The sequence below is a fragment of the Dermatophagoides farinae genome, chromosome 3 (genome assembly GCF_024713945.1).
Source record: "Dermatophagoides farinae isolate YC_2012a chromosome 3, ASM2471394v1, whole genome shotgun sequence".
Classification (NCBI taxonomy): Eukaryota; Metazoa; Arthropoda; class Arachnida; order Sarcoptiformes; family Pyroglyphidae; genus Dermatophagoides; species Dermatophagoides farinae.
This window is the reverse complement of record NC_134679.1, coordinates 4,546,180-4,562,114: the sequence shown is the minus strand read 5'-3', so window position 1 is coordinate 4,562,114 and position 15,935 is coordinate 4,546,180. Positions and strand designations below refer to the sequence as shown.

The window sequence follows — 15,935 nt, the reverse complement described above, 5'->3', positions numbered from 1 at the left end:
TTTGAAAGAAATATGAAAAAACCTATTTGCCAACAAGAAACGAGCCTATCGATTGTATCGCGATACGGCATGTGTCTGTTCGATCGACTCGTCGTGTGTGTACGTCTGAATTTCTTGCTGTTCCATGATTAAAAATTCGTTCTCATTCTTTTGACCGAATCTATTATTAATAAAACTAAATAAAAAAATTCGCTTGATAATTAATTAAATTAACGAATTTTCTACGCTATCATTGTTATCGATTTGGATGTCGATGTTTTCATCATGTCCAATGGTCTACTTGGAAATAGATCATTTTCAATGATCAACAATGGTAATACCCTTATTTAAAATGTATTATATTAAAATTCTTATTATATCAAATTCTTTTTTTTAGAAATAGACGATTCTTCATTGAGAAAGATGACAATATTTGAATTAAAATTGAGAACAAATCGTATTTATATTGGCGAAACAAATAATGAAATTTCAGATGTCCAAATTCTTCCAGATCGTATCGTATTGAACCGCATACGTCTTAAAACTGGCCCTGGAGAATACAATATTACCTTACCGTATGTGGAAATGAAAGCCATACGTTATTGTTTTTGTTCGGATGTTTCAGCCATCTTTATTCAACCAATTTTTGAATCCTTTTTAAAATTATCAGAATGGACTCGAAAAGCTGGAGCAAGCAATGCACCAATTCAATCTTTGAAAAGGTCTGTACCGGAAAATTTTGTCATGATCAACCTTCAAGCTGATATTGATCCTATACATCTGAGTGAATTCCGTACAGCTGCAAAGGAATGCCATCGGGACTTGCAGGTGTTTGAAATTAATATTACACACGCTACTAAATATCTTAATCAACCAAATAAATTATTTCAATCGAATCAAATCAGAACATCATCATCTAGCTATAATCATTTCAAACGAAAAAAAGATGATAAACTTGAAGAAGTTATCGATATCGATGATGAAGATGAAGAGAAACATGGCGATATCCAAACACAGGACAAATCTAAATACAAGAATAACATATTGGATCAAGCCATTCTGAAATATCCGAACGATGAGGACTTTAAACCAATCATACTATATGGCAATGATTTAAAATGTTTACGGGATGGACAATATCTAAACGATAACATAATGAACTTTTATCTAAAGTATTATCAAATCAATGGGCAGATTCCACAGGAAATAGTTGATAAGATTCACATATTTGATGCTCTATTTGCTACACATTTATTGACTGTCAACAATAAACGTCAATACAAATACATGGAAAATTCAAAAACTTTTGTAAATAATACCAACGATATACTAGAAAATTCTTACCATAAAAAGTTGAAAAAATGGACCAAAGACATTGATATATTTTCGAAAGATTTTCTTCTTATTCCATTAGTCATCAAGGGTCATTGGTTTTTGATCATTTTATGCTACATTGGTAATGTGATTGGTAACGCAAATAATTCAGCCAATACAGCTTCGTCTGTGATGAGAATAACACGACAACAAAATGATGTGGCAACAAAACGGCCAACATTTATTGTGATGGATTCTATTGACTGTAAAATTAAACGTAATGAAATATTTTCCTATTTATTGGGATTTTTACGACTTGAACTCAAAGAGAAACGTTCACTCGAATTTTCATCAATTGAATGGTCTAATTTCCGAAGCATCTCTGCCAATGTACCACAACAACAAAATACATATGATTGTGGCCTCTTTGTATTGGAATATATTGAACGATTTTTAAAAGCTCCCGAAGATATCTATAATAAACTACTACAGGATAAATCATCTCTTCATGATTGGTTCGAATCAGAAACATTACATCATAAACGGGCAAAAATTCAGCAAATCATATTGAATATGTTACCTCCTGATGATGCTAAAAATCTTGAAGATCAACTAACACGTATTCAACTTCGTTGTATGCGAAATGGAGTAATATAATAATTGAACATTTTTATCAAAATTGTTGAAATCATTTATTAGGAGGTGTTGTAATTTTTCTTTGTCAACTTTTTCAAAACGAAAATCTTATTTTTTATTCTTTATACATACAATGAATTCCTATAAACATTTGAACTTTCATTATCAATTTAAATGATACAAAACAAACTGGTATCACATTACCAATGTTTAAATTCTCGACAAATTAAAAAAAAAGTAAAATTTTTACATTTTATAAAAAAATATTAGTTTTGTTTTCTCATCGATTTATTGATGATATAAAATTCAAACGTACATTGCACCAAACATTTAAAAACTTTGTTCGTTGTATGCTTGTACATTGAATGATTGCATTCGATGATTATAATTGAAATGATGATTGTTGATGATGATAATTTATAATGTCAATATAGTCAAATATAAATCGAATGTTTGATGACAGGAACATATTGTGAAATATAATATCATCACTGACAAACAAAAAAAAAAATCAGATGCTTTTTATGCATGTTTGTGCATACTATCAATTGAGGATCATTATTTTATTTTTTTATTTTTTTTTTTTGATACTCATTCTATTGCTATATCATCATATCAATTTATAGATTTATTAATTCAATTAAAAAATAGCCATGATCAATAAATGGTTGATTGCATTTGCTTGTGGTTGGATCAATCTGTTTATATTTTCCGTATTTCGTTCATCTGGCTTGGTTTATGTTAAAGTTTTGGAATTGTTCGATTGTACATATCAACAGGCTGCTTATTCCGTTTCATTGGTCGGTAGTGTTGCATCTACTACCGGGATTGCTTCTGGTTTTCTCACTCATTACTTTACACCACGATCATTAATTGTGATTGGCATATTAATATGTTCGTCATCGGTCAGCATAACGTATTTGGCCAGTTCGATTCATTTCGTCATCATTTCCGTTGGAATATTGCAAGGAATAGGAATTGGATTTGTCACTTGCTTATTGCCTGCCGTTCTAAATTCACATTTTGATCAGCAAAAATCAATCGCATTGGGCATTTCATATGCGGGCGCAACTTTAGGTGCATTCATTTTTCCATTGATCATACAATGGATGTTTTCAACTTATGGTTTCCATGTTACTATGCTTATCTTGGGTGGTGAGTTTGATTGAATTGAATGTCTTAGCTTTACAATATTATCTATTGTTCTCCATATAGGTGTCATTCTGAATGCCATCTTAGGTGCCATATGGCTAAAGATTCGTAGTAATGACGAACATGACGATGAAGAGGAACATCAACATTCAATACGGGAAATCCAACTAGAAACTACTAGAATCCGCACAGAAGATTGTAGCAATAGCAACAATGAAGAGCAAGTTGCTAACTTTTGGCAACGATTCAAACAGAATCTCATGAATGACTACCGACTATTATCAAATTTTCATTTCTTTCTTTGTTCATTCACCTACATTAATTTTATCATAGATTTCATTTCCTTCATCATTATTTTACCAGATGTGGCCAAAGATCGTAATATAGCACCGGAAGATGCCAAATGGTTGCTCTCCATATTTGCCATCACTGATTTTGCTGGTCGTTTATTACCCGGCTGGCTTTCCTTTTGGAAACTTACATCGGACAAATGCACATACATAATGTCAATATTGATTCTTGGCCTATGTATGCTACTTTTAGTCATTATTGAATCGTGGACAAATTTCGTTCTTGTAACATTGCTATGTGGATTTGTCACTGGCTGTCAAATGGTATTATCACCAGTTGTGTTGGCCGATTATTTCGGAACCGAAAATACTGCCATTGCATTCGGTATGGAAAACTTTATCTGTGGATTACTATCAATTTTTTTTCGACCAATGATAATAGGTAAAATGAATTTATTTTAATGGATAAATTTTAAAAAATTTTTACTTTTATACAAATAGGAATCAAAGACATTTATGGAACTTATCACAATTTAGGTTACATCTTATTCGCCAGTGTTGTCATCAATATCACTTTGTGGATAATCGAAATTGTATTTTGTCGTCATCGAAAAACATTAAGAGAACAATGATTGTTTTATGAATAAATCTTATTTCATTTCGATAACTGTCATTGATTTGTTGTTATTGTCTTTAATGACAGCCGTACTTGTATTTATGGTCAATTGATCTGAACGACTTGCTTTTAACCGGATCTCACCAATAACCCAATGACGTTTACCAATATAAGTAGAATAAACATTGGCAAATGGACATTCGACCAACAGATAAATAATTAAGGCCGAGCAAAAACTATAGACAGAATTAATAATGAATTCGTTGAACTGTAGAAAAAATTAAGCGAAAATTAGATTTATAAAGACAATTTTTTTCAAGGAATTACCATTGTATAATGATTGAAAACCAATGGTTGTCGAGCATATGCATATCGAACCCAGGTAATAATGAAATGAATCAGATAGATTGAATAACAAAGTTTGCTAATGGGTGTAAAAATTCGGCTACTCAGAAAATCCTTGACTAAATGACCAGTATTTGTAATTTCACAAAAGAATATGATATAAGCGATCGATAAGGACCATGCAAGACGATGAAATCCAGCATACAAGCTTTGAATGATCATTGGTGTTTGTGGATATGTAGTGAATACATAACCACTAATAATGATCAATAAGATGAATAATATAGCTGGAATCCAAAAATATGGAAAAAATCTAGGCATTCGTGGACTAGGTTGTTGACTTTTGTATGTAACCAACAGATAACCGGTTACAATACCAACCAAATATGGTGTTAAATGAAGATAAGTTGGCATATAGATTTCAAACATTTCTCGATACATTTGCCTAGATAAGAGAAATTAGAAATTAGATTTTTTTTTTGTTAGAAAAGATGATAATAAACTTACATTTCGTCAATCTGATTGAACAATATGGTTGGATGAAATCTCTTTATGTAAAAATAAATGGAAATGATTGTACAGAATAATAAATTACAGAAACTCATGCCAATAATGGCTCGTTTTCCAAATCGATAGATCAAAAAGATGAATAAAAAACTGAGCAAAAATAATTGAAATTCGGCCGATAAATACCAGGTATGCACTTGGCATAGATTTTTGGTATTTGAGCGAAGATTAGCTGTGAATGATATGATCATCCACCAGCTTTGATAACAGCTATTTACCTGTTGCTCCATCATTTCTGACCATAATGGACCTTGACCTAGGTTTGGTATGATGAATATTAAGGCAACTATCAGCCATAATGATGGCCAAAGTCGTATTATACGATTCAAAATAATACGTAGAATGTTAATTTGTTGTTTTGATTGCAACAATTTAAATAAATGATATGAATGAAGTAAGGCGCTCATTATGAAGAATATATCGACAGCAGGCCAAGCATTGAAAAGTAGATACATTTTCATATCGAACAATGATTCTATGAAACGGGTGCTCGATCGAAATGCTTCTTTCACCGATAGCAGATAGGCATGGCCATATACCAGCCAGAACATTGTCAATACTCGAATACCGTTGATGGATGCAAAATTTTCGGCACTAGGAGATTCTAGCAATGCGATTACATTGTGTTTGATTGATATACGACGCAAGAAGAAATGCCATTGGTTTTGATCGTTGTTGTGCCATAATGGTAAGGTTTCAATCACTGTTGCAGTAACTACACTGACAGTTATCACAATGAATATAACTAAAATCGATATTTGAAGTGGTGTAAAATGATCGATATCCGCTAAAGTTTGACAGCTATCCACAGTGACAATAAATCTATCAATTTGGACCAAATGATCAACGATTGTTTGAAGATCTTTTTTGCTACACCCGGATGGCAGACAAAGTGCTGTACGACCTTGACGAACTTTGAAATAATGAGCGTAACGCAAGAAATCGGCAAAAAACTGTTTGGAATATAAAGAACAATTGTTGAATTGAATACTCACAATGCAATCTGGCTTACGGTCGATTCAAGTGATGTCCCAGTTGTATTAAAAATCAAATCTTGTGTGATCAAATGCGTTCGATTTGTAGGTACAACGGCATGATATTTGAGTAGACAATATTGGCCATTAATATTTTCATTAGGAGAACTTTCGCCTGCATGAAGACATTCATCAAAATCACCAAAATTTGTATACGTTCCCAACAATATTCCAGACGAAATAAAACCACTGGCGTCGATTACTCGATAGGCCCAAGATTCTTGTCGAACTAATGCCATAAGAAAATCTGTCATAGATTGTTCACATTCGATCGAAATTTTTTGTCCAGTAATCAAATCACTTTGCATCAATGATTCAGATGTCATGTCGATGATAGCATTGTTGATCTGGTTCAATATTGAACTATATGCTATCCAAGGAGCCAGAATACTTTTATCTTTGGTCAATGTTTTCCAATATTCGGACGATATTGCTTGACCAAATTGTTCGATATGAGTGCGAAGATTTGATGTAGAATCATAGATTGATGTTTTGTTTGATTCATCTTGAATGGTTAATGTAAAAAACAACAAAAACCAGATAAATAGAATCATTTCAAACGAAATTTTGCATGCTTTGGACATCATCATGGTGAGCGAAATGCATTAAATGTCGATCAATGCTGGTTTTATCTGCGAATCACACTTGAAATTTAAATCAGCATCTCTATTTTAATTATTCAAGTTCAATCACTGATTTTAGACATTCATATATTTCTAATCAAATTTGGTTACCGTTTTTATACATTGTAAGTACACATTTTTGTTATTTTTCATTGACGAAAACTTTTAAAATTCGATAAAAAGAAAAATTGGGGATCAGATCGGTTTTTTTCGATACCATGTCGTAACAATTATGATTCGACGGAGCATCGTTTCACAATCGGTAATTGTGACTAACCGTCCATCATCATTTCCCATTGAGATAGAACCCAAAAAGGGAAGGATCTTCAAGAATTCAAGAATTAAAGAATTCAAGAATTGAACATTGTTTGCTTGATTGATTGTTTTAATTTTTTTCAATTTATAGAATTCAATTACGTTTGTTAAACTTTTTTTTCATAGATTTTTCTAGAATGAAATTCCAAAAAATTTATCATTCTATTCAATTGAATTATAATAAACAATTTAATGCTAAATTAATTTATTTAAAAAAAATTTCCGTAAATATATTTGAAAATGGAATAAATGAAAAAAGAAATATTTTTTTAGAGATAAATTACTTTTTTTTCATCTTTACCAGATGGCAGCATAAGGCAATTATAATTTCATCAAGATTACAACAACCACCATATGTCTATAAAATTTGAATGCCGCTACCACTCTTAAACACAACACACTCACTCACTCAATAATCTGGGCTCACAAAAAATTATTTGCTCACACACCGAAATAAAAGAAAAAAAAGGAGGAAAAATTTGTAAAGCGTAAGTAGCGCAAATTTTGAGATGGAAGCATTTGTTGGCTAAAGTGGCCAAATTTCTCTCTCTGTTTATTATATACACGACGAGTAATTATTTTCATTTGTCCCGTATGTTTCATGGCAGCTTGACGATTTTTTTTAATTCAACGCCAATTTTCCATCGATTTCGTCGTCGTCGTCGTAGTCTTTTCGTTTAAAAACATTTTTTTCTAATTATTTTTCATCTTGGAGTATATATGGTATATATACAAATTCTTAACCTTTCATCAATTATCAATCAATCATATCTCTTTGATTAATCTATAATATAATCGGTATCAATTCAATCAATCCTTTTTATATGAGAAAATTCAATCCATAATCGTGTTTCTCCCATTATATTCTGTTTTTTTTGTCTACCGAAAAAAAATCTGGTGAATTTTGAAAAATTTTCCGATTCATTTTCTGTTTTATGTTTGCCCTTTATTGTTCTTTTGGCATTTCATATGATCCAAACGAAAAATGACTTGGCCCCAATACAATTCAGATGGTGATGGTGGTGGATGGTGATGATGGATCAGTGATCTTTTTTCTCTCATTTTCACAATACACACAAATTTTTTTACATAGAAACTTGTAATTTATCATTCATATCGTCCGTTTGGAGTCGCTGCAATCATAATGAACGTTTGTATGCTATATGCATTCGTCCAATAATTATATTTGGGGCAAGAAAACCACGCAAGCGATCAGTGACGATGCGATTTCATAAAAACAAATCTATATATCTGTGATGTCGTTGTAATCGTTTTTTATGCTGAAATCAGTACAGGCCAATTGTTGGTTTTGTCCTTTCATGTGTGTGTGTGTGTTTTTATATGTGTGCTTAGTAAAAAACATCGTTCGATGATTTTTACACAAGCAAAAAATAAATACAAGTTGCTTGAATGGCTGAAAGTGAGAAGAGTATCATAAAATTCATCATCATGTCTTGTAGAGTTTATCATCAAAATTGTTTATCAATATTATTGAACACAGATGAGCTTAAATCATTTTGTAATTAGTTTATTGGTTTCCGTTTTGCGGATATATATGTATATAAATATCTTATCAATGGTTCTTGTAATTAGGTCTTATTTTGAATTAAGAGTTAACTTTAATCAGATAATAGGGAGAAATAAAATGATTTAAAAATGTCAATGATAAAATCAATTCTAACCTATCGAATTCTTTTTGTTTTTTTTTTGTTTAGTCTGAGAATCGTGATCGTAAGATACAATTTCAGTTTTGCTTATAAATTGTTGGATGCCAGAAATTTTTAAAATGGTAATTTAACTATATAGCCAATTATGATTCAATGACTGAAATGATTTTTTTCCATACTTTTAGGCTCCAATAAATCCTGTCCAGATATTAGATGCCTTTACACCGCTATTGACAGAAAATGGTGGCATCAAACCAGTAGAAGATCAGACACAATTCCAAAAAATTTACGAGTACGTACATTGTGAATGACAATGAATTTCCTTTTTTTTTGTTTTCATCCAAGTAATCGAATAAATTTTTTTTCAATTAGCATTATGAAAAATTGTTCGACAAAATTGGTTTCCAAATGTATTTACTATCAAATTCTCATGTCAACAAGTCCGGAAGTGTTGGAACAGTAAGTATTTTTTTTATAAATCATTTTGAAGATGTATTTGAACAATTCCAAAATTGCTTAATAAATTTTTTTTAGATTTCTTAAAATTGGTGGCTGGGATCTTATCTGTTTATGGGTGAAATCATCACGTGATATTGGCAATGTAACTTTTTTGTTGGATCTATTAAAATTATTGCATATATTACCTATGAACATTGATCGTTTACGTGAGAATGAGTGTCCAAAAATTGTTAAAAAATTATGTAAACATGAAAATGAACAAATAGCGTTGAAAGCTAAACAGATTATTAAAAAATGGACTAAAATTATACAGACATTGTCCACAACGACGACGACCTCTACGTCGTCATCAGATAAAATCAATAGTAATTCTAGTAAAGAGAAAAAACGTAAATCGTTGGACAATTCATCATCATCATCATCATCATCATCGTCGTCGGATAGTCATAGTATTAAAAAAAGTAAATTATCAAATTCTACGGATACGGAAACAAAAGCAGTGAATAAATTAGATCGCTCATCAAATGAAGCAATAGCTGATGTGTATGAAACCTATACGGCAGATGAAATGAATAAACTGTTGTTAGAAAAACCGTCTGCACCAAGTGAAACGACGACAATAACTGTGAAACGTCCTGTTACGGCCAAAGTTAAACCAGGAAAATTTCGTCTCGATCTTTCCACGCCGCCGTCAACCAAGAATGAAAAAACAAAAAAATTAAAAGACAATCAGAAAATTGATCAAAGTAATAATGATCAATTGATAAAGAAATCGCTTTCCAACGATAAATCTTTCAAGGTTACTTCACCTACTCCTGCAACCCGTACTGTTTTGAAGGTAAAATTCAACTATTCAGTATTTTCTTAAATAATCAATACTTTTCTATTATAATCACTTATCCCATTTGGAATTTAAAAAACATTCATTCATTTATTCAATTTTTTAGGATTCAATGAGCTTTATGGATGCCCTATCGATGATGCCTGTCACGAATGTGGTTAAAAAGAGACGTAAAACAACGCCTACAACAACTACCTCAGCTCTGGCTTTGAATACGAATATTATTAGCAGTGATAATATGAAACAAGATTCATTTACATTGAATGATAAATCCAATAGTAGTAATAATAACAGTTCAGAGATGACTATAAATGATATGTCATCATCAACGAATTCTCAGGATACTGAATCTAATAATAAGTTAAACAATGGGGCCGGTTCAACATTGACGATAACCAATGATGCTGATTTAGGATCTAGTGATAATACCAACAACAGCAATAATGATAATGTTAATGATGGTAGTCATACTACCACGGCCACATCAAAATCTGTTGCGCCTAAATTTTCATTCTATAAAGATATTCTTGATGAAAAATGTGATGGCAGCAATGATAATGTTGAGAATGATGCGTCGATGAAATTGAATATTAATAATAATAATAATATTTCCGATGATGCGAGTGATTCCAAGAATAAAGATAGCACTGCTAGCTATGGTATTACCAATAACGTTACAATTAAAAACAATGTAGTTAATATCCATGCAGAAGATGAAAAATCAATTATACATAGACAAAATGATGATGATGGGGATGATCATGATAAGAAATTGGATTCAAAATCAAAAGCAACCAATGATTCATTTTCGGTAAATTCTTCCAAACCGAAACCAATACTATGTTATATTCGCAAAAATTCTAAAAAACGTGTTAGGTATGCGTGAGAGGATATTAATGTTTACATTTTTAATCGATCATTAATTTTCATAAATTTCTTTTTTTTCCGTAGATGGCCTGATGATGATACTGATTTGGAGAAGGTTAGGTATTTTGAACTTGACGAAACGGAACGCATCAATGTGACAAGACCATCAGCCGATATGAAACGATTCGATATGAAACATGAAGCCCAAATGATGAGTGATGCTAAAAAAAGTCAATGTTTTACCTATGCTCCATGGCATCTAATACCAATCGATATTGATTCATCTAATATTCTTGTTGAACGAGGGAAAGATTCTCGGGAACGTATCATACAAATGGAACGGATGAAAACAACATTGGAATGTTTTTATTTTCATAATCAATTACCTGATAGTGCAGATGAACCGGAACATAATGCCTATGAGCTCATGTCCGATTTATCTAGTCAAGATATGAAAATGAAAATTATACCATTAGAGGATGAGAATTCAGTGACAATGGATAGGGCATTTATTCAGGACTATTCCACAACGATGGGTCAACAACAACAGCAACCACCTCAAATAATTGATCCTATTATTAACTATAATAATAATAATAATAATAATAATATGCCATTCAATGTTGGTGGTGGCCCAACGGATAACGGTGAAAATTATCCACTGGGTTCTGGTGAACAAAACTATCTACCACCACCATCACTACCATCTCAAACATTGGGTTACAGTCACCAACAGCCGATAGGTCCACAACAATCAAATTATAATGCAGGATATCAATCTAATCTTCCACCAAACAATTACAATGATAACAATGTGGGGCCACCACCACCTACGCATCAGCCGTTTGATCAACCACAGCAGTCTTTGAATAATAATTTCAACAGCGATTACAATAATTCTTATCATCAACCACCTGTATTTAATCCAACGCCGTCGTCACCATATTCGGATTTTTCAAACGTTCCGCCACAACCTAATAGCCAAAACTTCGGTCCTGGACCACCCCAATTTCATAATCAAAGTTTCGGCCCTCCACCATTGTCACAGCCAATTCAATCGAATGATAATTATTGGCCAGAACCAAATTTCGGTAATAATACTAATCCAAACAATAATCATAATCCTAATTATCCACCTGGTGGACCACCACCACCTGGGCCACCGCCACCACCACCATATCATCAAGGGCCACCAGGAGGAGGTCCGAGAATGTTTCGTCCAAGAGGGCCAGGTGGTGGTCCTCGAGGTCCACGATTCTTTGGTGGACATCGTGGAGGCAGCGGCGGTGGTGGCGATATTTGTAGATTTTTCTTTAAAACTGGAAAATGTAAATTTGAAAATCGTTGTAACTATTCACATGTGATGGATCAGCAAAAGCCTCCTATTCGTTTCTGAAATACCATTCATTTATTCAAATTTTAATTACAGACAAATTCACCCGCGTCAAATGCTCATAATATTTCAACTTTAAACTTTGTACATTCATTACCTTACTTCATTAGCTTATTTTTTTAAATCATTTTTGTTGAAATCTTTTCTTTATCACGAAAATTCCATTATTATTACAACTTCATTTTCAAATCTTATCCATGTGTAGCGAATATATAGAAATATGATCATTTGTCAATTGAATGCATGTCAATTTTGTTATTTGTGTTTATTTGAAAATTATTTTTTTTGTCACCAATAATATATTCACAAGGAATTAAAAATCATAAATGAATTGAATCAATTTTCCATTCATTTTTCTTTATTATTTATTCATATATCTTTAACAATAATCGTATCAACTAATCCAATGCCTAGAATTCGAAAATCTTCGACCAATGCTGCCATATTGATGACAACATTATCTGTGGATAATGAATGAGCTGTACCAGCTAATTTGGTCGCTTCAACTGATGAATATTTGAATGGCCGTGCTTCAATTATCTCTGGTCGAAAAAGAACGCCAATTTCACGTCCACCATATTGATCGTAAAAAAATAGAGCAAAATTTTGGTAGGCTTGTTTCAACGAATTTAGATAAATATAAGCAGGATTATAATCAACGATTGGCATCGAATGTTGCTCATTATCAGCCGAATACAATGTGTGTTTGATTTGAATATTATCTGGAAAATCAAATGATTCATGTTTGTTTGGCAAAAATTTTGAATTCAATTTGATAATCATATCAAACATGTTCATTTTCACTTTGAACAATGATCTCAGTTTGACAGGTTTGAATAATTGAAGCGATTCACGCAATTGATCGAGTTGAATTCTCGCCAGTTTTTGTAAATGAAATACTATTCTCGTATCCGGTGATGAACGAGTATGCTGTGAAGGTTTTCGATCATGTCCGGTGACAATGGTAATAATAGGCCAATTGGATCTTTGTTCCTGAAAACTTTGACGAATATTAGCCATTCGTTCAGTTGTAAGTGAATTATTAAAGTTCAAAAAAATGATATTCTTGACAAAATCAAAATGACCGATAAAATCAAGAAAACGGATAAACATGGACAGGTGTGAACTAAGAAAAATAAAAGTGAGTAAATGGACTATGGAATAGCTAACTTACTTATTGGATGGATAAATTTGACTACCATGTTGAAACAGATAAGCAACAAGCAGATCGATTGTTATTTCTTCGAAAAAATGTTTGATCATTTGTCGCGATAGCCAACGTTTGAATAGGCGACAAGTGATATCATAACAAAAATTTTCATTCTGAAATGCATTCAATGAACCACAAATGGCGGGCAATACTTGGGTCTCGAATTCAATCTGATCCGCCTCTATATTTCCGGCAAATTTTAGCTGCTTAGTATTGCTCGATATTTGTCGATGAATTGTTAATTCTTTTTGTAATGCTATTATCAAACGTAAAACAAATCCGTGTATGTAGACATCAATATGGGATGAAGTTAACCTTACACACACATCTTGACAACATTTTCGTAATGATTTGGCCAATTCATGGCTGAGTAGATATTTTTGATTTAGAAATTCTTCGAAATTATTTGAAAATTTTCGTCCGATCGGATCGATACGAACAACCAACTTTATTGGTCGTACGTATTTGATTTTATCTTCCGTAGAATTAGAATCGAAAATATTGCATTGATTTTGTACATTTTTTGGTCGAGAATTAACCGGCAACGGTGGAAACACATCGGTTCGACGACCTACTGGATCTATGTTTACAACATCATTTACTTGAAACGGTACTTCTTTCAAATTATGTAGATGTTTTTTTATAATATTGATTGCTTGATTGATCTGAGTAAAACATTCTTCTCCTGTTCCATAATAAAATTCTGGATCATTGAATTTAAGATTCTTCATCTCCAACATTTCATCCAGATAATAAAAAGTCCATGAAATGGAGTTTAATTTCAGGTTCATTTTCCGGTTCATTACATGTTTGATAGCATTAAACACAATCGAACGACAATCACTAATTGTATGCGTTTCCCAAACAACAGTCTCTCGAATATCACCATTTTGAAATCGTCGTATTTCTGAACGTTTAGTACCCCAAAGTTCACGAAAATCGTTGGCTTCTGATCGGTTAGCCATTGGACCTTTGGTAATTTTATCAAGAAAATTTTCTCGTTTAATTAGAATTCCGAAAACAATTGGTCTGTTTGATGTAATCGGCTTAGTCGTTATGTCCCATGATTCTCGATGGAAATAATTTTCTGGCTGAATCAATATCAGACGTTCGCCTACAGCCTGTTGGATTAATTTTTGAATCTCCAACACCATAGTTAGAGTTGAATTTTTTCCACATTCTATGTAAAACTTTTGATTCTTCAATTGGTCTTGTTTTAAATAATCGCACAGAATGCTAATCAAACAAAATATTAAGACGTTAGAGCCTAATACATTTACCAGATTGAACTTACCTGATGCAAAAGTCAAAGTAGGAGGTAGGATTGATAGTTTTCTGAAAAATTTCGTCAAAATCGACTTGTTTAGAATTAAGAATTTCGACCGTTCGATGGCAATCTATCTTAAGTCGTTCATAGATGCCTTGATTCAAATTATAACAAAAGTTATAATTCAAACTAGATTCAATTAGATTAACCGGAAAATTGTTGATAAAAGTCTCTTTATCAACTGATTGGATATTGTCATTGTTGAAACTTAGAACCAGAGGATTCGATTGCCAATCTGAATCCTTCAATTTGCTTAATATTGTTTCGAATATCTGAAGCGATGATAAATTGGGATTCAACAAGTTATTTTCCAACAAATGACAAGCAAACAATGTCACAATATGGGCAAAGCTTTTTCGAAGGTTACGTCTATCCAGCCAGATTCGCATAAGAATAAGTGAATCTTGGAAATTTGAATGATCCGAAATGATATTTTTAATGTATTCATTGGTTTTTATAATAGTCAAATCATTGAGAATAGTTTGATTATAATAAGGTGTGGATTTAAATTCTTCGTTCATGCCCAATGCTTGGTTCTGAATAAGACATTTGGTTGGATGAAAAGTTTTGTATACAAACGATTTACCATATGATGCTGTAGCAAAAATGTTGAATCGATAATTTAAGGCATGTTTTCCAGTAGGTATTATATGAATACAAGGATTAAGATGATCACCATTGAAACACATGAATTGAAGGCCCAGGACAAGATGATTGCAATAGGTCAAATGTTGGGCAATATAAGCAAGATAAAAGGCTCGTTTATGATGATAAACAAAATTCATGTGATCTTTTTTTTGCCAACATGAATTCGGAATTTCCAAAAGAAGATCAATTTCAAAATGCTCATCATTATTTCGGCTATTACATTTCAATACATAACTTCCAACAACATGAACAGCGATTGGAGATTGAAACAGGAAAGAAGCTTCACATTTCTCTAACAATTGTTCGTTAATAGGACATTTCACATTAGTGAGTAGATTCGGATTCAATTCCTGTGCAGGTAAATCTTCAAGCAGTGATAATCGAGATCGAAATGAATCGATCCAAGCATCAATTTTCGATGCATTTTTTTCACTGATTCTATGACGTGATAAAATATTTTTCACCTGTTGATTGTAATTAAAAATTTATTATCTAAATCTGTAATTCTTATAATGGAATTATTTACCTTTTCAATATTGGTCATTATTTAAAGTAATAAAAATAAAAACAATTAGAATGAATTTCAATTTCGAAAACAAAATTTATGTTCACGTTCCAAAACACACAGATCGATTCCATGCGTTCAGCGTGA

The 15,935-nt window shown here is 32.1% G+C and overlaps 5 protein-coding genes across 11 annotated transcripts; 3 read left to right on the top strand and 2 right to left on the bottom strand.

The window, feature by feature from the left end:
* Positions 1-71: 71 nt before the first annotated feature.
* On the top strand, positions 72-2,193 carry LOC124494648 (uncharacterized). Its single transcript, XM_047057876.2, has 2 exons — positions 72-313; positions 377-2,193. Exons 1-2 carry the CDS (start codon positions 265-267, stop codon positions 1,948-1,950), a joined length of 1,623 nt encoding a protein of 540 aa, XP_046913832.2. The 5' UTR covers positions 72-264; the 3' UTR covers positions 1,951-2,193.
* Positions 2,194-2,458: 265 nt separating this feature from the next.
* LOC124494649 (monocarboxylate transporter 12) lies at positions 2,459-4,038 on the top strand. The gene is made up of 3 exons (XM_047057878.2): positions 2,459-3,084; positions 3,145-3,813; positions 3,873-4,038. The coding sequence occupies exons 1-3, from the start codon at positions 2,583-2,585 to the stop codon at positions 4,001-4,003; spliced, it is 1,302 nt and encodes a 433-aa protein (XP_046913834.1). The 5' UTR covers positions 2,459-2,582; the 3' UTR covers positions 4,004-4,038.
* On the bottom strand, positions 3,808-6,863 carry LOC124494646 (regulator of hypoxia-inducible factor 1). 2 transcript variants are annotated; one of them, XM_075729337.1, is made up of 5 exons: positions 6,668-6,863; positions 5,912-6,599; positions 4,840-5,852; positions 4,315-4,777; positions 3,808-4,255 (listed from the first exon to the last, which is right to left on the bottom strand). In XM_075729337.1, the coding sequence occupies exons 2-5, from the start codon at positions 6,521-6,523 to the stop codon at positions 4,022-4,024; spliced, it is 2,322 nt and encodes a 773-aa protein (XP_075585452.1). In that variant the 5' UTR covers positions 6,524-6,599; positions 6,668-6,863; the 3' UTR covers positions 3,808-4,021. The 2 variants fall into 2 exon arrangements, with proteins under 2 accessions (XP_075585452.1, XP_046913830.2); XM_047057874.2 differs by having other exon boundaries at positions 5,912-6,577.
* A 471-nt stretch (positions 6,864-7,334) lies between these two features.
* LOC124494639 (uncharacterized) lies at positions 7,335-12,434 on the top strand. Of its 6 annotated transcripts, XM_075729330.1 has the most exons (8): positions 7,474-7,669; positions 7,882-8,428; positions 8,587-8,660; positions 8,724-8,830; positions 8,911-8,997; positions 9,073-9,835; positions 9,945-10,714; positions 10,790-12,434. In XM_075729330.1, the coding sequence occupies exons 3-8, from the start codon at positions 8,640-8,642 to the stop codon at positions 12,099-12,101; spliced, it is 3,060 nt and encodes a 1,019-aa protein (XP_075585445.1). In that variant the 5' UTR covers positions 7,474-7,669; positions 7,882-8,428; positions 8,587-8,639; the 3' UTR covers positions 12,102-12,434. The 6 variants fall into 6 exon arrangements, with proteins under 6 accessions (XP_075585446.1, XP_046913823.2, XP_075585445.1 ...); XM_075729331.1 differs by lacking the exons at positions 7,474-7,669; positions 7,882-8,428 and adding an exon at positions 7,335-7,359; XM_047057867.2 differs by lacking the exon at positions 7,882-8,428 and having other exon boundaries at positions 7,456-7,594.
* Mat89Ba (nucleolar protein 6 Mat89Ba) lies at positions 12,340-15,925 on the bottom strand. The gene is made up of 4 exons (XM_047057871.2): positions 15,810-15,925; positions 14,603-15,747; positions 13,273-14,544; positions 12,340-13,224 (listed from the first exon to the last, which is right to left on the bottom strand). Exons 1-4 carry the CDS (start codon positions 15,825-15,827, stop codon positions 12,468-12,470), a joined length of 3,192 nt encoding a protein of 1,063 aa, XP_046913827.2. The 5' UTR covers positions 15,828-15,925; the 3' UTR covers positions 12,340-12,467.
* Between the last annotated feature and the right edge of the window lie 10 nt (positions 15,926-15,935).